The 24,262-nt window shown below is 37.1% G+C and overlaps 1 protein-coding gene across 2 annotated transcripts in view; it reads left to right on the plus strand.

Moving 5' to 3' along the window:
• Positions 1-7,227, plus strand: part of ZNF385D (zinc finger protein 385D) — a 936,273-nt gene extending 929,046 nt beyond the window's left edge. For both annotated transcript variants that reach the window (XM_059162500.1, XM_059162501.1), the window contains 3 exons: positions 3,755-3,933; positions 4,974-5,075; positions 6,919-7,227. In XM_059162500.1, the coding sequence (XP_059018483.1) occupies positions 3,755-3,933; positions 4,974-5,075; positions 6,919-7,152 (515 nt within the window). In that variant the 3' untranslated portion in view covers positions 7,153-7,227. The remainder of the gene's footprint in view (positions 1-3,754; positions 3,934-4,973; positions 5,076-6,918) is intronic.
• Positions 7,228-24,262: the final 17,035 nt, after the last annotated feature.

A 24,262-nucleotide genomic window follows, 5' to 3' on the forward strand; every position in this document is an offset into this window, starting at 1 on the left:
AGCAATGGGCTAATTTGATATATGCTAAAATCTCAACAGGAAAAACACTGCTTGTTTAGGATATAGACAAATTGTGTACTAGGACACAGTCCTTTATCATGGACATAGGTTAGAGTTGCCAGTTCATGATGAAGGTGGAAAGTAGACGGTCTGCTTTAGTCCATTTAATTATTTTCTGGTTCTCTTTCATGGATCCCTCTATTACCTGTACCCACAGCAGACTACAGTCACTGCCTGTGGGCTCCACTGCCCCCACACTCATCCCCCCAACCCCCCTGTATCACTAACAGTTCTCTGCTTGCTTTCAGAGCTAGATATTAGGAAACCACTGTGAAGATTGTGCTTTTTTCAGGGAACTCGGTTTGAAGGCCAATTTTGTTCAGAAACAACCAGACTGTAGGGTGGGGATATGTGTCCTGTGCATCTAAATTGTAATTCTAAGTATTTCTCTCCCTTTTTTTCCCCTTCCATATGCATGGAATAAGGTCTTTAGTTCTCAATGTAGAGTTATACATTTATGGTTTTTCTTTTTAATCGTAAACCAATTTTGAGATTATAGCTTCCATCGCACACAACCTCTTGTATGTCACCATGGGATGAGCTAGAAGCGCTCAGTCCATTTTTACCTCAGATCCACAAATAACAATTCTGTGTGAACCTGGGCAAGTCAACTGTTCTCTTTGGACCTCTCTCCCTCTCTCTTTAATGGCGCTAAGAAGCCCTATGGCACCTTGTAAGGATGAATTATTCTTAGTGTGACCACAGTTGCTGCTAGCATTATTTGGGGATCAGTTGTGTTATTTCATTTGCTTTTCATTTCATTTCATTTCATATTATTAGTGTGACCACAGTTGCTGCTAGCATTATTTGGGGATCAGTTGTGTTATTTCATTTGCTTTCTCTTTTATTTTTCACTGAATTTGCAGTTAATGGATTTATATTCCACAACATTTGAATGCAGGATTTAAGTATGAGTATTCCTGCTTTGCATTTTTTTTTTTTAAGAATTTGAGAGAAGTAGTTATCATAGCTTACTGGCATGATTCACAAAACAGTCTAAGAATGTTTAAAACAACTTAAGAGGACATACTCTTTTCAAAAGATCTGGAAGTCTCCTTTCAGTTGTATGTTATAGACACAAATAATACAAAAAAAATTGTCTTTTTCTTGAAAGAAATCTCCCCAAAACATTCTACTAAGTAATGCTTTGCTTAGCTGATTTTGATGGTTTTCTCTACATAATTAAAAACCTTTAAAATGTTTTATAGTTAGTGATTATTACAAATTTGGGTAAATTTTTCTGGCAATAACTTAAAGTGGTAACCTTTGATAATTTTCATTGGGCTCGTTTGAGCTTTTCTGTCCCTAGACAGGGCTTATTCTATCCCTCACTAAGTTTTAATATACAGAAAAGGCACTTATCAAAGGATAGACTTTACTAACTTTTAGAGATTTCTAAATTTTTGCTTAAACAAAACCAACACTGTTAAGAAGGAGAAGAGCACTAAAATTTACTGAGAGTTCATGGAAGTGCCAAAAGTAATCCTTAGAACAATAAATGCATTTCATGTAACACTTCAGTGGAGCAAATAATTTCCTCTTCCACAGCTGAGGACACTGAAGCACAAAGAAATGTAAACCACACAGCTAATGGAGGCAATCCCTGACTCCTACCATGCCAGAGCCGGAGTCCACCATGCTCTTGACAAATATGTGTTCATTGCTCTTTATTCATACCCAATACTTGGGCTGTATCTCCTGTGGATCAGGCAATAAGAATACAGGATGAGCAAACCCCTGGAGTTGCCTTCAAGAAGCCCATGTCTAATTCGTACTTCTGTGTTCAGGAAGAGAATTAGGTAAAGACTTGTTTCATCAAGACATCTGTTTCACGTTTCAAGTGAGAAATTCATTTAAGCCAGTCAGCTGTGGTCAGTGTTCATGGCCTTATTATTACTAAGGTCCAAAGATTATCTGCCACTCCTATTCAGCTTCTTCCAGGGTAAAGGTAAGCCTCCCAATTACAGAAGATATTGGGTGGGTCAAGAGTCCCTCTAGACAGTCAGAATAAGAGCTGCTCTCCTACAGACTGCTTCCTAAGCATTGATAAGCCAAACCAGCCCAGGAATGCTTCTCACTTTGATTGAAGAAACTGTATGGAAAAGAAGTATTTCGATAAAATCACCTGTTTGGATAAAGAAGGTTGGACAACCATCTAGACACCCCCCCCCACACACACACACACAGTGAGACAAAGGAAAAAAAAAAAATATATATATATCTTTGTATATAGATCTTGCTCCCCAAAGCATTGTTTTGCCATACACTGACTTACACCATCTACAGAGTAAAATATATTTGTATCTGTTTTGCAAAGGGCAGGTGGAGGGGGCTTGCAAACTGAAAGGGAAAAGCAGAGAGGCCTCCCCACCAGCTCCACATTTCAAGTCCTCCAGTCTACTTACAAGATGTCGACCTTTTTCTCTTTCCTTCATATGTTGGGATATGAACATTTTCATAGATGTGCATAAGAATACGACCTTCAACGTGGGGAATCTTTGTTGTAAGAATATACCTTTTTTAGTATTGGATTCGGTAATGTTGCAATCATTCTAAAAGAGAGAAACGCGACTGTGAACCTGTTTCTTGTATTCATCACCTCTTATTTAAGGCGATGGTCATTGGCGCTGACCTAGTGTGCCCCTTAATGTGTTTTCCTCGTTGATGGTCAATGGTTCTGGAAGGCTGGTCCAGGAATCCAGAAAATTGAGAATCTTATTTTTTATGCCTCCAGAACTGATAACAATCTAATAAACAAAAGTAGGAAAGAGAAACCACTGAAAAAAAGGGTTTAATGGCAGAAAGGAAGGACATAAATGATGACGAGAGAAAATTTCATAGCAAAACCATATGGCTAAGTGATAAAAATAAAGAATAGTTATCAACACGAAGAAAAAGAAACTTGTGAACAAAATTTTGAGAGAAAACTCCCATTCATAAACTACCAGGCTAAAAACCAAACAAACAAGTGTTAATAACGGGAATTACACTCATCATGAGTGAGAGTCCAGAGATGTTTATCAGTTTATTAAAAAGAAGCTTTTGTGTATAGTGTAACTTCTTAGCCTTTCACTGCTTATCTCCTTGGTCATTTGTTTTTACATTTGAAATTGAGTTATGACCAGTTTGGGCTTTACTATCCTAATGGGCTTTTTTTTTTTTTTTTTTTTTTTTCAGGCATCAAGATCTTTATACTCTTCCTCTTCCTTTTTGAACCTAAAACACATAGCCAAGAAAGCTTGTTTGTATTCTGTTTAGAAAGTGGGTCTTTAATTAGTGCCACTTCTGTAAACACACCATGTTTAAGCTGATTACATTTGTTACACATCACCTCCAACTATACCTTGAGCAACTAAATCACTCTTCCTCATCTGCTATCATTTATGTCTTATTAGCATCGAGAGGAAGTGCAACAAAGTCACACCCATTTAATTTCATCCAGGGACTCTGGAGTGTAGGTGTTCTGTTAATGGTGCTGGTTTGATATGTGGGACATTGTAAAAACATGAGCAATTAATTATGTAATGTAAGGTGGTCAGACCTCATTGTCTTCTAAGTTAAGCATATCTCAGTCATAATCCCTGCAAGAACTGCTCTAAAACTAGGCATCACATTTTGTTACTGTATCATTTCCCAAAGGCACATACTAGCTAAGATTAATTTTTCTTTCTTGTTTTCTAAATCTTCCTGGCAGGTACTAAGCACAAAACCATGCTAGAAGCTCGGAATGGAAGCGGGACTATCAAAGCCTTTCCTAGGGCAGGCGTGAAAGGCAAAGGACCAGTTAATAAGGGAAACACAGGTCTGCAAAACAAAACGTTTCACTGTGAAATCTGTGATGTGCACGTCAACTCGGAAACACAACTTAAACAGGTAGACAGCGCATATTCTAGAAATGAAAACAACAGATAGGGGACATCCCGATAAGCAAATGTGTGTGCTTCCTTTGTTCCTTTCTTTCCCGTTTTCCTCTCCGTCCGGTCCGTCCATCTATCCATCCATCCACTTATCTTCTACTCACTGCCTTTATTTATTTATGCCTAGTTTAGTTGCCAAGGAAATAGTAAAATGTAATATTTTCTAAGTCCCTTCAGAAAATGTCTGAAGTGAGTTTGTACTATTCTTTTTTCTGAAGAGTGGGAGGAAAAGGAGTATTAGATCTTTTCTCTGCCAGGTTTCCCACTCAAAAGTGTTGATTTTCTTGAAAGGTCAAATTGCAATGTTCCATTTTTACTTGTTTAGATATTTACATGTTACAACTAATTTTATACTGTTCTATTCTTTTATTTTATGTACTTTATTACATGGTGTTATACTGTATTGCTAAATCCTGCAGCCACCTGCTAAAGGGATGACTAATCCTATTGCATTCACTTTTACTGTGAATAGCCCTCCAAAGAGATCAGTTAGACGTTGCCAACTAAAGGCCCAGCCCTCATATTGTGTTGTATTTTATATGCATGTGTGCAATATTGTGCTCATTTTATGCACCTTCGTTATTTATCTTTAGAATTTAAGGGGCTGACATTTGGCTGTACAAATGTGAGGGTAAATATTAGTATGGAAATAAATTCATGCCTGCCTGGGCATCTTTGTTTATTTGCACATAAAATTCCTTTAGACATTCCTTTCCTTTGTACACTTTTAAAAAGGAGATCAGCACAGCGATAAAGAAAAAGGCTGGGAAAACCAAGAGCCTTCTATTTGTTAAAAATATACTAAAAAAGGTAACATAAAAATATATATCCTCAAGCCATCAGAACCCAAGGACAAAAGTGCATGCTTTTTTGTTTTTTGTCTCTCCAACTTGTATTAAATAACTAATCTTCTTCCTTAGGTTAAATCAGTATTTGGGGGGGTGGGGTGGGGGATGATTTTTTTAAAACACTGTCATTTTTAATTGTTTTTGATAGCACATTAGCAGTAGAAGGCACAAAGACAGAGCTGCTGGGAAGCCCCCGAAACCTAAATACAGTCCTTACAACAAACTACAGAAGGCAGCACATCCTCTGGGGGTAAGTGTCATCATCTATTCCCAATCAACAGTGATCTTGAATGTCCCACTGTCTGATGAACTTGATTTTTTTGTTGTTGCTGTCAATTATTAAGTGAAATAAACGGAAGGGACCTTAGTCATAAGAAACAATTGATTGGAAAGTCCCAACCCTCACTCCAACAATAGAATTATTGGTTTTGTGAGTTGTGTGGGTGGTTTGCCACGTTTAGCCACAGTCTGGTAGCTATATCTTTTGGAGTTGGGCTCTGGTTAATGACAGAGCGTGGGGAAGGGAGTAAAGTCAAACTTTTGAGTCAAGTAAGTGATATCATGATATCTGGTCTTGCTGTCAGTGGATAATTTTAGGAAAGTTCAGTGAAAAAAAAGTTCTTGTCTCTCTTTTTTAATATCTTCATGGGACAAAGCACTGGTGTTTTTGATCCCCTCAACAGTTTTGGATTTTGAATAGCATGGTTTCAAGGGCATGACTGATTTTATTTAATTATTACACCAAGAATAATATCTGAGGCCTGGGGAAATTCTTCCTGGGAGATGCCTTCTTTCCATTACCCCAAATACACCTTTTTATTAGTGAACATAGTAGTATAAATGTCCTGACCTGGAATATTTTTTTAGGAATTTAAGGGAAATCTGTGAAACCTGACAATCTCAAGCTAATATTTATGACCACGTGGCGGGGTTTTGTTGTTTCTTGTTTTTGTTTTCCTGGTTGAATTGACCATAGCTTTCATCAGGGAGATCCAGGGCTCAATGAAAAGTTAAGAACAACTGATCTATACAGCATGTGCTGAATTGTGCATTTTGAAATCTGTTTTCTTCAAAATAGATCTTATTAATAATCGGTGCTATTGTGTGCTGCTGGCACATGAAAATATAGTTAAAGGAAAACTGCAATCATCTATTATGAGACCTCAGTAGGAGTTGACCCAATTAATTTAGTAGCATCACCCATTTTTATGCAAATGAAGTCACTTTACTCTTTTGTACAGAAGCAATTTTAGCTGCATTGAAAGGCTGTGAATTCTGCACAGAGCTGATGTTTCAGCACTAGTCATAACTTTGAGTGCTATTTCTGACCAGCATAGATGCAGCTTTCAACAATCAAGTGAATGGTTCTTAAATAAACAGGGAAGTCAAATTGTGTTAATGTCACCATCCAAAACCTCCTTCCTAGCTCTCACTGTGTTACTGTTTCCATAAATGGGAACATTCTGTGAGAACAGCCATCTTACTAATGCTACTAGCCAAAGAATGAACTGGTTTTGTAGAGTAGGATTGAGAGAATATTGTTACCATTAGCACAAAGAGGAAGCATAAAATGGCAGATTTTGGGGGGGGAGGCAAGTTTCACCTTGAAAGTGAAATTTTGTTATTTTTATTTCTCTTCATTAATACCTCACACCTTGCTGGGCTGCCCAGTTTATACACTTGGATAGCCTAATAGTAGCTGTCAGCAGTAATAAATGTCTCTTTTAAAATATCAATTCTGTGACAGTTCATGTGTGTGTGTACAGTGGAGTGAAAATTCCATACTTTCTTCCTCAACATGAATACTTTCCTCAGGTGGTATATTTATGATGAAAAATAAAATAAGGTTGTTGAGTACTTTCCTGGACCAACAGTCCAAGCTGGCCATCTTCAAGTGCTCTTCCAGCTCTTTCAAAGGAAAGATGTTCTACACTTTCCGTTATTCTTATTGACCTTCCCAAGTGTGATTTTTATCTTTGTAGTTGCTTCCTGCTACATTTTAAAAGCTGCCCATCATTCTGGATTCTATGGGTAGATGCCCAAACTCCTGTCCTTCTGTCTTTTTTTTTTTTCTCTCTCTCTCTCCCTTGCAGGTAAAATTAGTATTTTCAAAAGAACCTTCAAAGCCATTGGCTCCACGAATTCTACCAAATCCACTGGCAGCTGCAGCCGCTGCTGCCGCAGTGGCCGTGAACTCCCCCTTCAGTCTCCGAACTGCTCCAGCAGCCACACTGTTCCAGACCTCGGCACTCCCGCCAGCTCTCCTGCGGCCAGCTCCCGGACCTATTCGGACCGCCCACACTCCTGTGCTGTTTGCTCCTTACTGAGTTCCAAATGGGAGTACTTGTACTGCAATAATTTTTCAAAAAACAAACAAAAAACAACAACAACAAAAAAAACAACAACAACAAAAAAGAGAACTATGCAGTGTTTATTTATAGTTTAAAGTCTATCTGAAGAGCCAGGACTTTTGATAGTGAACCGAAAAGATTATTTAAAAAAAAAAAAAAAAAAAAAAGAGGGAGGCTTAGGGGTGGGGGGGTGGTATTTTCTCTAAATTAAAGCATTCCTCTTGAACACTGATTGTTTTAGAAGTGATCTCCAGCATTGACTTGTAGTGGTATCTAGAATTTCTGAAGCCTTTGTGACTGTGCTTTTGGGCACCTATTTCCCTCTGCATTGTCTTTCCTGCTTTATGAAACAGCTATACATTGTAAGGGCATTAACTGGTTCCAATGTATGTATATAATAATTTACTCTGTAGATTAAGATAATATGAAAAAAGAAAAACAAAAAACAAAACAAAAAAGAAAAAAAAACAAAAACAAAATCAAAAGCAACACTGTGAATAGTAGTACCCGTGCTGGTCCTCTTGCTATGACAGCAATTACTGGGTATTTATCCCAACAAAAGTAGATACAGTAGATGTCTTGTAAACAATAGTGCTGTGTCTCAATCTATGCCACTAGGTTATAAAGAATTGCAAAAGGTAGAATGAACAACTATTTCATGCCGGTAAGCAGACAAATGATACACAAACACTGGAGGGTTCTGCGGAGGTCTTCCTGGTCCATATTCTCTCCCCCATCCAGACTATAGGTAACTTTAAGTTGAGGACAAGAGAGCACGGCTTAAGCATAGAGGTGGGGGAGATATTAATAAAGGTCATTTCTTACAAAGTATTTTTTCCTCCCCCTGAAGCAGTGTTGCTGGAAAGAGGGAAAGAAATCTTTGTAATGAATCTATATCTGAAAACAGGTAAACACGTGCATTGTGGGTGTTTAGAAAGAAATCAGTACAACTGTTCTGTTTAGTGGATAAGAAATTATCGTAACCTAAGATGATTGTTTAAAGTAAAGATTTTTCATGTTAGTACATATCCAAAAAAAAAAAAAAACACAAAAAAACAGAGAATATTGCATCCTTGCAATATCCCCTTTATATCATACCAGTAAGGTTATCTCTTAGGCAAAGGTTTCTGCTTTGAACATGAGGATAGATGTTAGCTATTGTGGGCTTTTTCTTGTTTCTTTTTTAGATTTCCTACTGACATGATATGAACAATTAATATATACTTAAACGCTAGTAAAACAAGAAAAATGAATCTAAGGTGATTGCAGACCGAGGATACAGTGTTGGAAAAATTCTGGTAAGGTGCACTTGACCATGATTTCACTAGTGGAGTTATGAAATACTGGCAGCCTTTGATAGTCACCAAAAGGCTGAAAGGAGTTGATGTTTTACCTTTAAAACAAGATTTATCAGGGGTATATATAAATATATGTATATTGTATATATGTTAGAAAGATTAAGAGAATAACTTATAAAAAGAAATTCTATATAAAATAATTATATAACCATCCCATGTTACATGTTATCATTAAGTTGGTAACAAATGGCATAAAAATAGCTGTGCCTTTAATTTGTGATAAAGGCTATTTGCTTTTTCCCATAGAAAGCTAATGTATACCTATCACTATGATGGGATTCGATGCAGCCAGTCTGTTGCATTAAGAACAAGGACACTTAAACTTAGAACAATGTTAAAACATGTACAAATCAACCCTACATGATTTAGGTTTAGAGAAAAAAAATATTTTTGAAAAGGTTTTGTAAAAGACTATTTAAATCTATAGGGAAGGGCTGGGTATGGCCTTCCTGAAACTGCTCTTATCTAAACTGTAGTAACCTTTTTGAGAGGTACAAAGATTCCAGAGGAAACCATTGGAGAGATAGGTATATTGCATTTGTCATTTTATATTTGAGAAACACCCATAGCGTGCTTGGTGCTCAACATCGAACATGGTCTTCGGAGTTCTTCTCCGTCATCCAGCTGTAGACATTTGTCATATAAACATATCTTTAAAACAGTTGGCTTTATACACCTTTTGTTAAACAATCAACAAAATAAGGAAGGAAGGAAGGAGAGAAGGAAGGAAGAAAAGGGAAGATAGCAGGTAGATAAGCTAGACAAAAGACAAAAGTTATTTCATTGGTCTTTGGTAAAAAGAATTTCAAACCACACATCTCTGGTTAAACACATTAGTTAGTATTAAAATTTGTTTTTTGAAAGTATCCGGTGATTTATGTTTACCAACACCTCTACTCTCTGGTCTTAGCAAGTGTTTCCTTTTTTTCCACACACACCCCTTACTGGTTCAGCCAGATGGAAAGTCACTCGTGAGTTTGTTGTTCGGGGCTCTGTCTATATCCCGTGTGACCAGCTTCTAAAGGGTTTGAGCTTTAGTTGCCTTGTTCTGGTTTGTTAAATAGTTTGATCTTTCACTGTAACTTAGCCTGAATCCTTACCCAACAGCCTTTACACCTGATAAAACCTCTTTCTGTTGGAGAACTTAATGTTAATTGATGCACTCTCACTACTCGTGCTTTTGCTGTTCTTCCCCCATTTTCACCAAAGTGAATCAGCCAGTCCACTAGAAGTCAGGGCCTTTGGGATGCAAAGAGTCCTGGATCACAAGGTGTTACTAACTTTAATGATTTGCTGGGAACAAACAAATCAGCCATATTTTCTCCATCAGCCATATGAGAAAACTCAGAAATACCTAAATCCCTTCTGCCTCACTTCGCTATGGAACCATTTTTGTTTAAATGGTCTCTTAAATTGGAGTTGTAATCATCAGTTGTCTTTTCCTCACTACCTAATAAAGGATGAAGCCTAACTATGGAACTTACAGTGGACTTTCTGTGAATTGCTTCCCTCCACTCCACATTATTTATCAACACCAGATCAACATCCGTTACGGTTCAGACTGCTATAAAGCCCTATCCTTTCCCTTAGGGAACTTTTTTCATGAATAAAGATCAATAATTCAGATGGGTCAGCACCGGTGCTCTGAAAATCCCGAAGGGTGGTCTGACTTTATGGTTATATATCCCTCCCCACGCATCACACCCATGGCAAAGAAGTGATAGGGAAAGCATCTCCGATTTCATTTGAAACAGATATAAATGCATTGCAAGAGCCAGATGCCTCTGGAAAAAGCATTGCTGCCCCTCATCCGGATCATCCAGACAAATGGGAAACAGTCGTTGGGGAGGTACTGTATTTCTCTCTTGAGAAAACAGGTGATTACACATGACAAATTGCTCCTATCACTGGTCCTAATCTTTGAAGAGTGGTGGTTCTATTCACATAAGCAAACACAGTTGGCTTTTGGCAATTTATGTCATCCCTGCCTCATCTGTAACGATTGCAATCTTAAGGAACTATTAGGCTTCCCTTCACTTATTGCAATAATTCATGCCATTATCATCAGAGCTATAATTTGGTTTTTTTTTTGAAAGGTGCTACGTATTTTACTGCCAGAGAACTATTTAACGAAGAGAGTGTTCATACTCACTTGCAAATTAAAAGACCAGGAAATCATAAAGTGAAAAAAAATAATAGACAACAAGGCTTTTGAAAATAGGATTATTCAAATTTATCGTGGATGTTCCCATGTAAGTTTCTAAAGCACAGGACCAATATATAGCACATGTGGCATTAAATTTCACCTACAATTAAATTTTAAATACTTTGACCCCATACCCATGTGGTGGTCAACTTTCCTGAAGAAATCAGATCACAAAGCTAAATGATTCAAGTGGTGTAGAGACCTCTTCCTTCAAATACGAATTAATATTTGTATTAAGGACTACTTTTCTATACATTAGCATGGATGACATTATAGTAATAACTATTTATATAAAGGAAAGCATCATAAAGTGGTGGGGAAAAAATGAGCTGAAAGAAGTCCAATTGTATTGTAGACTTTATCTCTGACCAGCAGGGTAATAATTAATCGACTAATGCTTTGTCCTCAATTTTTTGGTCAGTAATATGGCTGAGCTCATTTACTATATCAGCATTAAAAGACCACTTCTCTCATCCTGTCAAAAATAAAATTGCTTTCTTGTCATGAACAATGGAGCTACTTAAATATTTGCAAATGTCCGGAGGTGTGTTCTGTATTTCCCTCCCTCCTGAGTATATACCACACTGTAGGCCTCTCTCATCTAATCAATCAGAATGTAGACTTCAACTATTATCAGAGGAGTTGCTAATTCACACTGGACTTTTCACAAAGTCATAAAGGATTCACTGTGTCTCTTTTCTCAATCTAGAACATCATAATTTTTGATCAAAGCAAACTCCAAAAGGAAGTTGTTTGTGTGAGTATGGGAGGGAGCGACAACTAAATGCCTCATCCTTATTTGGTTTGTTGTGTTTTCAGTCTTCAGCAGAAAGGGTCTCCCCATCACTAATTCTACCCTGGGTTTGCATGTGTTTTAACTAATGGGCATTTGACTAAGACCACTTTGTCCACAGTCAAAGGGTATCAGTGATGCTCTCATCATTGTTACAGCAAGAATTATTTGAGCTGCGTCCTGACAGTGAATGTTTTCCATATGATTTCTGTAGGTTTTCACTAAAAGGGTGGATTTGTTTCTAGAGTATCTCTTCGGCACTTTCAATGGCATGCTTTAATAATGACAGAGGCTACCACCAGGAAGTGAAATGGATCACTTATAAGACACATCTTCCTTGTCTACTTATTAGGTCTACTTATTAGTTCTGAGAGTGGTGTCACGGCTTTCAATGAAAGATGATACGTTGATATATCATCCTCAATTGGCCTACAGGGTTGTTACTCTCAGGAATGGGGTTATAGCTTACCAGAATTATGAATGTTAATGGAAGGCAAGTTCAGCCCTGGGAAAACCTCCCATGTGCTACTCTCTTTAGAAATCCAAGCAGGTTACAAAACATCACAGGGTTTGAAGAATTCCTTGGCTTCCCCACGTGTGAAAGGACCAAGAACTACCTTCAGTCTGATCATCTTTTTCCCGTTTGCAATGACAGCCATCTGTCTTAGGTGGTCAAGTTGACTCTACAAATGGCCAAAATGCATTTCAGGTCAAACCTGATGATTAATATGCATGATCTAGTGGAATATCTTTGAGTTTGGTCAAGTTTTCTAAAACCACCAAGAATGGAGTCATGTTCTTTTCATGACTGGTATGTCAACTCTAAAAGTAATTTCCAAAGAGAAGGGCTAAAATGGTTTATAAGAAAAAGAGTTGAACTAAAAATGAGTACCTGAACAATGAACAATTCTAAGGTTTATGTGTGGGTTTATATACACGTGAAGTGATAGAGAATTCATCCTTTTATGAGGCCATGGAAATACCTTTTTTTCCCCCCAATGATCAAGTTGCTTTCATTTTAAGAAGAGAAACTCTATTTTTACATTTGGGAATCTTAATAAACAGGGCATTGGAGAAGTTGACAAGTAGATATAACGTCAAGGTACTATGCTCTCTACTAACATCATTATGCTAGAAGATTGAGTTGGATAATGCAATTGTAACATTTCATACAAGCTACTGACTTCCAATATAGAAGTTGAACCTTTATCAAATCTTCTTTAAATCCAGGTACTGTGCAAGACATGGTAAAACAGGGCTAAAGAAAATTAGCAAGGAGATAGTCCTTTATTGGGGGCCTAGATTGTATTTTTTTCAGGCAACAAAATTTGTTAAAGTCATTTGGCGATTTGATTATCTAAATCTAGTAAGATATAAATCTACTGGGACACATGTTATGGCATCTTTAAGCCATGGTAGAAATGAATGGAATTTTATTAACTAAAAATAACAATGTGGGTCTTATTGGATACTTCTCAACTCAATTTAAAATATATCATTGTATAATTTCAGCATAGGACACCAGGGCGAGACAAGGCTAATATTGGGTAAAGACCTTCCACTAAATGTTTTGTGTCTATCATGACCGTGAGTTAATATTGTTAGGTACAGAAAAGAAATAAAGGTCTTGAGATTCTGGAAAGTTTAGCTTTCCTGAAATAGTCAAGAAGAATTTCTTGGGATGACATCTGTTTTTTAAAATCATTATGGGAAAAAAAAATGTGTGGAAGTGGTGGATTTTGCGGAAAAGCCTTGCTGCAAAGGGATCTAGGCATAAGATTGATCATCACAGAACAGTGGGCATGTTTTATGGCTTCAACACAAAATATCTATGAGGAAACTGGGCCAACTTGCTTGGCATTTTGATGACTTGCTTCTGAAAAAAAAAATTAAAAAAAATTAATTCAACTCTCTATGACTATAAAGTTATGCTGAAAAAAAGTAAAAGCTGAATTTAGTAAACGCAAGTCACTTGCCTCTCAAAATTGGTCCCAAAATCTAAGCCTAATTTCTATAGATTTCAGTAAAGTTGTTTTAAAATACATCTTATACTGACAGTGTTCATATTCCTACATATTTAAAGTAGAACTGATCTGATGCCAAACCAATGTCATTTGTAGCTATGTTAGACCCTCAATTTTGTCCTGAAAAAAAAAAATGAATGATTTTATTTAAGATATCTAGTCTTAAACACACATGGAACTCTGTGCTAAGAATATTGTTTTTCCTGAGAAATTTGTTGGTCAGGTTTTTTTTCCTTTTATCAGTCAAAATATTATGTCAGTTCAACTAAGGTTTCCTTACATATAGTTCATCATTTCTGCTAATAATATTTAATCTACTGGAATTTCACAATTACTTTTAAATTGCCTCCTAAGAGGTCAAAGAAAAATTTATTATTAGCTGATATATGATGAGATATTCAACTCTCATGCAAGCTGGAGTATTGGTGATTTTTAAGTAGTTATTCTTAATAATAGAGCGTTAAACAGACTCTATCAAATAAATTGAGTGATGACTATGCCTATTTACTGACAGCCAATTCGAGCCTTAGTCTCAGGTTCTAAAAATAGCTAATCCACATGCATTTAATGACCACAAACTGAAGGCAGTATTTGTTTTTGACAACCAGACTTCTGATTGGAAACTTTGGCATTAACATTCAAAAAAATTGAATAAAATTTTGAAATTTTAAAAATAGGTTATGGCTTGTCCTACTTTTCTGTAACCTTGCGAAAAAAGCACTTAGGGGAAAAAATATGTGATTTTTTTTTTTTCCGCCTTCTATTCTCATAGTTTAGAAAATATAGGCAGGCCTTCGTCCACTATCAACCACTTGGCAAAAGGTTTGAAGAAGTTCTACCCAATGACAATAATATCTCATATTTGAAAGAGCATTACCACAAACACCGAAGAGGTACAATATGCATAGCTTTCTTGATTTTACAAAAAAATAAAAATAAAAGAGACAAACCAGGGATCAAAGAAATTGCCCTACCTATAATCACACAGATATGGTTCTCAGCTAAAATACTATTGTGATGATGTACAACTAGCATGTTCCTTCACCTGTACCTTTGGGATCTTAACTTCAGCAGCAGAAGCCAAAATGCTCAGGATGCAAATTTGTGTCACCTTATAGCCCATATGTTCAGCAACTCACTTTGTTCTTTTCATTTTGCCAAATCATGCTGAATAACTCATAATAAGAGGTTCTAGATGTCCCCACGTGGACTTGGACCATTGAGATGAAATTTTTTGTGTGTTTTATATTTCAGTACTTGAGTTATAATTATTTGTGTTGTTGTTATTGTTTATTTTAGTTGAAGCCTCAAAGAACCCCCCCTTGTGTGCCAGTATATCTTCAGTCGAAATTAAAGAAATCAGGGCAATTCACATAATTTGTATCATGCCATTCTTCTGTTTTAAGTCATGTAAAAAAATCTCTCCAATATGCTAATAATTTCCCCAATGTGAAACAAAGCTGCTATCAATTTTATTGACTCAGAAATGTAAAATGTAGAACATTTTATCCTGTCTCTGGTCCTGTACTAAGTTAAACTTTCAGCTGTGAACAAATTAATCTTTATTTTTATCAGGAATTCTTTAAGAACTTCTCAGTTTCAATAAAAGAAAGACACTAGTAATATTTTTATGTGATGAAATCTCCCTGGTTCCTTTAGCAGCCCTAGAAATGTCCTTAGCCATTATCTCTTCTCTTCTCAACAGTATCAAAATTATCCCAGTACAAAATATTTCAGATGGTTTCAGGAAATTGGGACATTTAAGTCCTTAGTCTTCACTTAGTTCATGAAATAAAGGTGGTTGCTTATTTTCCTCTCATCCACAAATAATCCATAGGTAATGTATCCAATTTAGGACAGATTTTTCTTTCTTAGTTAAGTTTTAAGGCTCTTTGGAAGAGGAATATTAGAACAAATTCGGAGTGCATTCTATAGGTTCTACTCTACTTATTTGTAATAGATTACCATTCAGAGAAATACAAAATGAAACAAAAAACTGCATAACATGATAGTTCCAAGCATCAGCTAAAAGTTTCGGCAACTCACAAACATGTGTCTCATGACCGTTTCTCAAAAGAAATGTTTGAGGGGGTGGGGAGAACAAAATATTTGGTTTTTGTCCCTCTCTGAATGTTACCTATTCCATTGGCTCCTCTTTCTCTCTTGTTTGAAGGACAGAAGTTCTTATCTTTAAACTGACCTCTTAGTACATTTTATTTAAGTATAAGGCAGAAAAATTATTTTATTTGTAACATTGAAACCTGTGGTTTGCCTTTGCTGAAATAAAATTTTAGTGCAGACAAGAGGTTGCAAGATAATGGTCCATGTCTCCATAGAGTTGAAAAAGTTTTTTGCCTGAACAGTATTTTTTAATTAGCTCTCAAACATCTCCCCAAAAGCTTTTTTTTTTTTTTTTTTTTTTAATTGGAAATTCTGATTTCTTTTAACAAACCCGGAAAATCTGAGAGCCATACTGCTGCATTCCCACTAGGCTACTATGAACTGCAATTGTACTGTGACTGCCCCCTTTGGACAAAGTGGAGTTTTGCAATTGATTTTGATGTACACGGGAGACCATAGTAACTGTTTCCTGCCAGGCCACTGTAAACATTTGGTTTGCAAACTCCAGCATAGCTTATTGATTCTCAATCACCACCTACACTTTTGCTAGCTAGCTTTCAGCATTCTCTTCAACCCTGTACCTTCTCCCTCAATTTGTCATTTCTGGGTTCATCTTGTAATGCTTTTGATTCTCATTGTAGACAAGTGGTTTCTTAAGGATTAATATTTTGCAAGCATCAATTCCAGTAAAGACTCCCTTCACTAGACTATGATGCTGGGAGCATGTGGGATTTTCCAGAGTTGGCACCCAGGAAAGAACTGATCCAGGCAACGAGTGGGTGACTGCATTCAAGAAAAGGATTCTGCCATTTTCTTCACATTTCTCTAAAGGATGGTTTGGCTTCAGCTAACAGCAGAAATCGGATTTTAGGAAGAGACACTAAGCATATTTCATATAAAACAACTCCTTATTTCTTCTACTCTTTCCTCAAGTAAAATATGAAGAAAAATTGAGAAATCGTGTTTCTGAGCATACCTTTGGTGAATACATTTTTGTATTTTGTTTGTTTGTTTTTTAGGGCCATAGACAACTTTCTCACAAAGGCATATAGACTATCAGATTGTTAATTCGAAAAAAAAAATCATGCCAAAGTATTTTTATGAACTTTGAAATAATCCTCATAATATCCTCCATTTAGGATGAACATTCAAAATGTTGAAGAAACCATGGCAAGCAAAATATCTGACCTTAAATTCTGCCTGACCCATTGCCATTAACATCAACGTCTATAAGTCTTAAGTTGTTAATTATCTAATAGCAAAGATCTTTTCATGTTGTTTTGCTTAGAAATAAAAACAACAATAACAATAATCACAAAAACATGGCTGATCATGTTTCAGTAGAGTGCTCCAAGCTAGGAACCCAAGCCAAAAGTAGATTTGGAAACTTGACTAATGTACAACTTCACATTTTTCAAAGTGTGTAATCCAGGCATTGTGAATAATTTCAGGCCAAGTCCTAGGAAATTGCTCATGGTCTTTCTAAACATAGGGAATTGTTATGCTGAAGCTAAAACCAAATGTCAGCTAAGGTCTGATGCTGGGGAAAACAATTAGAACCTTACTGAATTACCCTCCTGTTAAAGAGTTCACTTTCAAAAGCTAATTATCAGTTTATCATGTTTTATTCATTAACCAGAATTATTTTCGAGAGTGTCAGAGCATTTCAGGTGGGCTGGGTTGGGTTATAATGGAAAGGACTACATAAACATACCCTCTGTGAGTGGGTGATTTCTTTAGATGCAGCGCCTAATGGGAGCAAAATGCTCTACAGGACAGGAGAAAAGGAAGCCTATTTTGGCCACTGTTTCCTTTAGTCTGGATTTCCTCAAGGTAAGAAATTGGGTGGGCAGGGGGGCACAATTGCCAGCAACAGCTGGTATAGAAATGGTTCTGTCAGATTTATGAAGAAAAGCCCAGTTTATGCCAACTCACTGCCACTGTACACTTAGGTAGATAAATTTCCCAGGGCTGCTGAACTAAATTACCAGATACTCTGATGGCTTAAAACAACAAAATTTCATTCTCTTAAAGTTCTAGGGGCTAGAAATCCAAAATTAAGGTGCTGGCAGAATTGATTTCCTCTTCCGGGCTAAGAGGAATGAACTGTTTTGTGCTTCATGCCTTCTCCTAATTTCTGGTGGTGGCTGGCAGTCTTCAGTTTGTTCACGCGCACCCCCATCTCTCCTTTTATTTTGCACTGGGGTTCGCTCTATGTGTCTTCACAGCACCTTCCTTACAGGCTTGTCTCTCTCTCTCTCTCTCTCTTTTTTTTTTTTTTTTTTTTACGAGGATACCAGTCATGTTGGACTTAGGATGCACCCTCCTCCAGTATGGCGTCATCTTAATTATATCTACAAAGATCCTATTTCCAAATGTGACCTATTCTCAGGTTCTGGAGGTAGGACTTCAACATACCTTTTTGGGGAGAGTGATCAACCCGCGTTAGGGTTACCTTAGCCTTCCCAGAAAACTTCTACCCACGATTTGTACCCTTCAAATCGGGTTATTTCTTTAAGGGGTTATTTCTAGCCTTAGGATTTTCCTAGCTCTTGAGCTGAACAAGTACATCTAAGGCCTCCACTTCTGTCCTCAAAGTTCAGAGTGGTACACAAGCAGGACAGGACCCTGAAACCTATCCACAATGGGTCCTCTAGAATCAGAGCCTGAGATGAGATTCACCTGAAAGTTGTTTTTTTACTGAAGGCGTGCTCTCAGGAGCAGAGAATAAGGGAAGAAGGGTAGGGCCAGAGGGGAAAGCTAAGAACAAGCTTTAGCCTGGTCTCTGGAAAGGTATAAATATTTTCAATAATTCTTTAAGATGTTATTTATCATTAATATAATTCAAGGATAAGGTATTACAGGGGCAGGTATGGTCACAAAGAATGCTGAACTGAGTACAAAAAAGATGGCTAGTACCAGTACTTTGGACCATTGGCAAGTCTTGGCTATCTTCAGGTAAACTGATTAGAAATCCCAATTGGCCTGGAATATTTGCATTTTATACTAGTTGTACAGGCGTAATCATTAATAGGGCTCCATTGCAAGCTCCATGTCCCGGTGTGGCCAATAATTGCATGAACAATCTGTTTTCAATCCTGCTTTTCCCAATTTTTAAAGTCAGTGGGTTGAAATAGGTGATATATAAGGACCCTTCCAATAATAAAAATTTCTGCATAGTGCCTTGTGTTTAATAAAACACAAGGTAAGGGGGAGGTGACTAAAGTATATTCAGTGCCAGGCTCTATGCTAAATTCTATACTTCTGGTTTCTAAATTGTATCCTCACAATGGTCACAAGGGCAAAAAATTACTATCCCCATGTTACCAATGTAAAATAAGTAAGATCAGAGAAGTCAAGCACCTCCCCCAACATAAATAGTAAGTAAGCTTTGAAGATAATATTTAGATGAAGAACTCCAATTCCTAATTTTTTTTTCTACATGCACTGCGAAATGTTTCATCAGGCTCTTTGAGAAGAAAATAACAAAACTTCATAGAACTGAGCTGAAGAATAAATAACCAGAAATCATTTGTACTACAGGCTGAAGGTCACAGATTTTAATTAAATTTGTTGAGGAATAATAATGTTGACTATGATCACCAAGATAATGATGATGATGGTGCTGATGTCTCTGAGCTCGTTTCAGAATCAGAACACTTCCCTGATCAGTGTCTTTCCTTTTACAGTGAAGTTATCTAAGATGTTCAGACCAAAGTGCAAAATCTGTGACCAGCCACCAACCTTTTCACGGCTCTTGGCAGTACTTGTTATATTCAAACCTCAAATTCCTTTTATTTAGTCTCCAGTGTGCTATAGTCACTTTAATACAGCAGTAAGATTGATGTTAGAAAGGTCATCAATTACACAGTAGCAACAAGAGGCCTTTCTAAACTTGATGAAGTCCTTAGCAGCAGTCAGAAATCATGGAATGCCAGGACTTCTCCAGGAGGCATTTTCCCTGTCCCCACCGTCTTTAAGCAAGGGTCCAACCACTGAGACGTGTGACAGGAAATGAACCTTTTAAATACAGTAGAAAAAATTACAAGGCCAAGTCTGACTTTCTGATGGCACCCTGAAGTCTCTGAGGGCTCAAATATCTCTGTCATTTACTGAAGGATAATTTTATAATCCACAGTGTATCCGAGACTAATTGCCTTCTAATTTTTGGTGTAAGAATGCCTATGTATCTTAGGACCTTGGGTAATGACATAAGGGTCAAGAGATCATTTCTGTAATTTTTCAGTTTTTGAAGCATTTAAAACAAATGATATCAGCTATTAAACAACTAGAGGCCCCCAAGCAGTGGTTGCTCAAGTGTGGTACAGATCACCCCCATCAGAATCACCAGGAAAGCACATTATGCAAATTATTGGGCCCTACCTGAGAGAGAATCAGGATCTTTGAAGAAGTTGCTCTACCTGTTTCCAGCTCTCATGGTGATTCTTTGTACACTAAACCACTGTCTGAAAGAGCTACACGTTCTGACATTCTTTAGTTACCCTCCTTTATGATCTCTGGTATGATAAATAACGCGGGAGTAGTGTCACCACTGTGACGAGACTCTTTCACAACAGAATTTTTCCACATTTGTATAAATCTTCCATATATGCCAGTTTATGTGATTACATAGCTGAGGTACATTCTAGAGAGATTACATGCCCCAAATATCACTGCATTCCACTTCAGGGACAAGCCACACACAAAGTATTGCAAGCTCCAAATCCAAACAGTACTCTGGGCACCTATGCCAAGTGCCCTTGCCTGCCTCCCACCATGCAGGAGAGTCTTGCAACTTCAGGTGCCAGTGGACAGCAAGCAATACAAAGACTATCTTCACTTGGGTGGGAACCTGAGCCTCTGTTCCAACCACGCATAAGTGAGACTAGCATAGTATGTTTCTGTAAGCCATTCTTTGCGATCACATTTAGCCTCATAAGCTTGGGTAGATTCTGTTCTACAAATACCCAATAGTTCCTGTCCAGCCACTTATTTCATAATGAGGTCACTCGTGTCATTGCTACCTTATCAATTTGCCCAACTGGGGCTATTTACAAGCTGTATGAGCTTGGGCCACTTATAGAATTACTCTGTGCTTAAGTTTCTCCACTTGATAAATGGGTAAACTAACATCATTGTGTTCTTGTGTCCATGAAGGAACCTAACATAAGTGAAGTACTTAAAACAGCCCCTGGGACATAATAACCACAATATAAATATTATCATTATCATTATTATTATTATTCTATATGCTTTGTACACAAGCAACAGTTCCTAAATCAAAACATATTTCCAGGGAGCAACAGACATTTTGTACTCATGGTCATATGTATGTGTGTTTCTGATAAATCATCTCTTGATTTGAACATTAGTGTTACAGAGGAAATGTGTATCCACAGGTTTATGTACACAAGAAAGTCTCCAGTAATTTTTATTTAAAAACAAAAATAAGTTTTCAAGTATACAGAGGTTCTTAGACTTAGAAATAATAGTTGCCATTTATTGAGTGTGTATAATTGACCAGACCATTTATTTACATAATCTTATTTAAGTTTTCTAAAAAGCCCTTCAGATAAATTTTATTAGGCCCAATTTATGCAAGAGGTAGTCTTTGATAAGAAGTTAAGCAATAAGAGCAAGGCCAAACAGCAAGTAGGTACCGTTATAGGTATTTAAATCCAAGTCTTTTTGTTTTTAATCCAGTGGCTTCTTTTAGTCAAATTAATCATCTCTTAAATCAATGAATGTTTGATTATTGAATCTTCAAGGTAGTGATGCCAATATTTCTACTATTAAGTCTTGTCATTTAATTCATCCATCCAGTCATCCAACCAACCCACAAATATTTCTTTCTTTCTTTTTAAATTAACATATAATGTATTATTAACCCCAGGGATACAGGTCTGTGAATCGCCAGGTTTATACACTTCATAGCACTCACCATAGCACATACCCTCCCCAATGTCCATAACCCAACCACCCTCTCCATACTCTCCTCCTCCCCCCAGCAACTCTCAGTTCGTTTTGTGAGATTAAGAGTCTCTTATGGTTTGTCTCCCTCCCAATCCCATCTTGTTTCATTTATTCTTCTCCTACACCTCAAACCTCCAACATTGCCTCTCAACTTCCTCATATCAGGGAGATAATACGGTAATTGTCTTTCTCCGATTGATTTATTTCGCTAAGCATAATACCCTCTAGTTCCATCCATGTTGTTGCAAATGGCAAGATTTCATTTCTTTTGATGGCTGCATAGTATTCCATTGTGTGTGTATGTGTGTACATATATGTGTATATATACATATAAATATATATCACACATTCTTTATCCATTCATCTGTTGATGGGCATCTAGGTTTTTTTCCATAGTTTGGCTATTGTGGACATTGCTGCTATAAACATTGGGGTGCACATGCCCTTCAAATCACTACATTTGTATCTTTAGCCACAAACATTTCTTGAAACAATTTGCTAAACAATTTGGAATAACAAAAACAACAACAAACCTCTAAACATAGCATCTGTCTTGAGAAGTTTACGCTATAGAAAGTAAATGTACATGCAGACAAATAAATGTAGATTATGTCAGCAGGATACATAAAATGTTACACAAATCCAAAGAGAGTACCTAACTACTAGGAGAAAAGGAAATGGGAGGTCAGAGAAAGCTTGAAGCTGAGAGAGAACCTCAGAATGGTGAAAGATGAGCCATGTCTAGAGCCAAACAGGAAGGGATGCCATGAATTTTCTAAATGATGAAGTTCTTGTTTATGAAGACTGGACAGGTATTTTTCCCACAAGTAGAGATTTTTGTATACGAGAAGTCTTTGACTTATGTTAGACTACTCACTGTAAACCATGGAGGACAGAAGTGGGGTACAGCAAAGTATGAGGGAAAAATTTAATAGAGATTATTTGGAAGTTAGCCTGATTTCCTTGGTTCAGTTGCATAATTCTTCATATAATTATGTATGCAAAAATTGTATAATGTTCTGTCCTGTAGTTTTTTGTTGTTGTTGTTACTCCATTTCACTTTACCCTTCCCCCTAAATGACAAAGAGGAGCACTCAAGGCATGAGCTGACTGGAAATGAAATCAAAACATTCCCTTTGCCAAGTCAGTGTTCTAGGGGTAGATACGGAAATGATATCTGATAGAGATTCATCCTTTTAAATCAAACTGTCATCTTTGACATTGTTTCTCTAATAACTCTGGAGAATTTTGAAAAACAGTGTTTTACCGTCCCCTGAAAACCAAGGTATTTTCCACTTGTGATAATAATTTACAGAGGGGGAAGAAAGTTTGTGTGGTTTTTAGATTCAACACAGGAAGAACAGAACATCAAGTGCTATTCAGACTGAGAGACAAGAACCTGAAATCTCTCCTCAGTGAATAAAGTTATTTGGAGAACCATTTATTTATTTAAAATGTGCATGTTGCTATGATACAAATTTGCAAAAGGCATATAACTTCTCTAAAGATACTGATTCCTGAACGGCAGTCCCAGGCATTGTGGGTGTAAGGTAATATGAGCTGCCAAGCTGGAACCCCATTCCCACTGGGGCAGAGTAAATTTGGACACACATGCCCCTCTCTTGCTGGCAAAGAAGGACACAGAACTGACTCCTCTCAGAGAGTCTCAGACTCAGAGACTGAGTCTCAGAGAGATTCAGAGAGTCTGAGAATTCTCTCAAGAGAATAGGCTGAGAAACTCCCAAATTTAGTGGGTTGACTCTATCATTACCTTCCATCATAAGAAAAGCATCGATCCTTATAGATCTTATCGGTTAAATTTAAGACAGGTTTTTTGATTAAACACATTATGAAAAATTGCTTTCTTGTTTTAGGTGGTATGTATTTATTTTGTACATTTTCCCTAGAATAACTGTAACAAATGACTTGTGTTGAGAGGTTAGTGAAGCAGGATCATTGGGGTAGGGTGGTTGAAGAGGAAGGTGGAACATTAGATGGGAGGAAGGAAAAAGAAAATTTTCACAGTTCAGTGATGTGCATAAACTACGAATAACCAGAAACTAAGGTCAAGGGGTTAAATTTCATTGGCACAGTTTGGCCTCAAATAGAAACCCGCTTGCTTACCTACAGTGTTGTCCAACAGTAGAGTCAGAGTATGAGCGGCTGACATGGGAGGCTTTGGCTCAGCCCCTCCTTGCTCTGTATCTTTAGGAAAATTACAGAACCCCTCTGGGTCTCATGTTCCTTAATTGTAAAATAAGGATAACCATAATGCATAACTCAGAATTACTAAGACCAGGTATAATAGTGCAGGTAGGACATTGCTTTGCACACTTCCTTGCACATTGCCTGCAACAATAAAAAGAACATCACAATGTAGTTAACCTTTACTGAATGCTTCCTAGTTGCAGTCACATTCCCTAGTTGCAGTCACATATGTGCGTTACTTCCTCTAATTATTGCTACAACCCTATATTAATAGGGATATTATTATTTCCCACTTTATGAAAGGAGAAAACTGAGGTGTTATGAAGGATCAGAGGCCCAAGCTCTCACAATGGTAGAACAAGGATTCAAATCCTGGCAGTCTGACTTCAGAACCCACAGTTAG

Source organism: Mustela lutreola, chromosome 2 (assembly GCF_030435805.1).
Source record: "Mustela lutreola isolate mMusLut2 chromosome 2, mMusLut2.pri, whole genome shotgun sequence".
Taxonomy (NCBI): Eukaryota; Metazoa; Chordata; class Mammalia; order Carnivora; family Mustelidae; genus Mustela; species Mustela lutreola.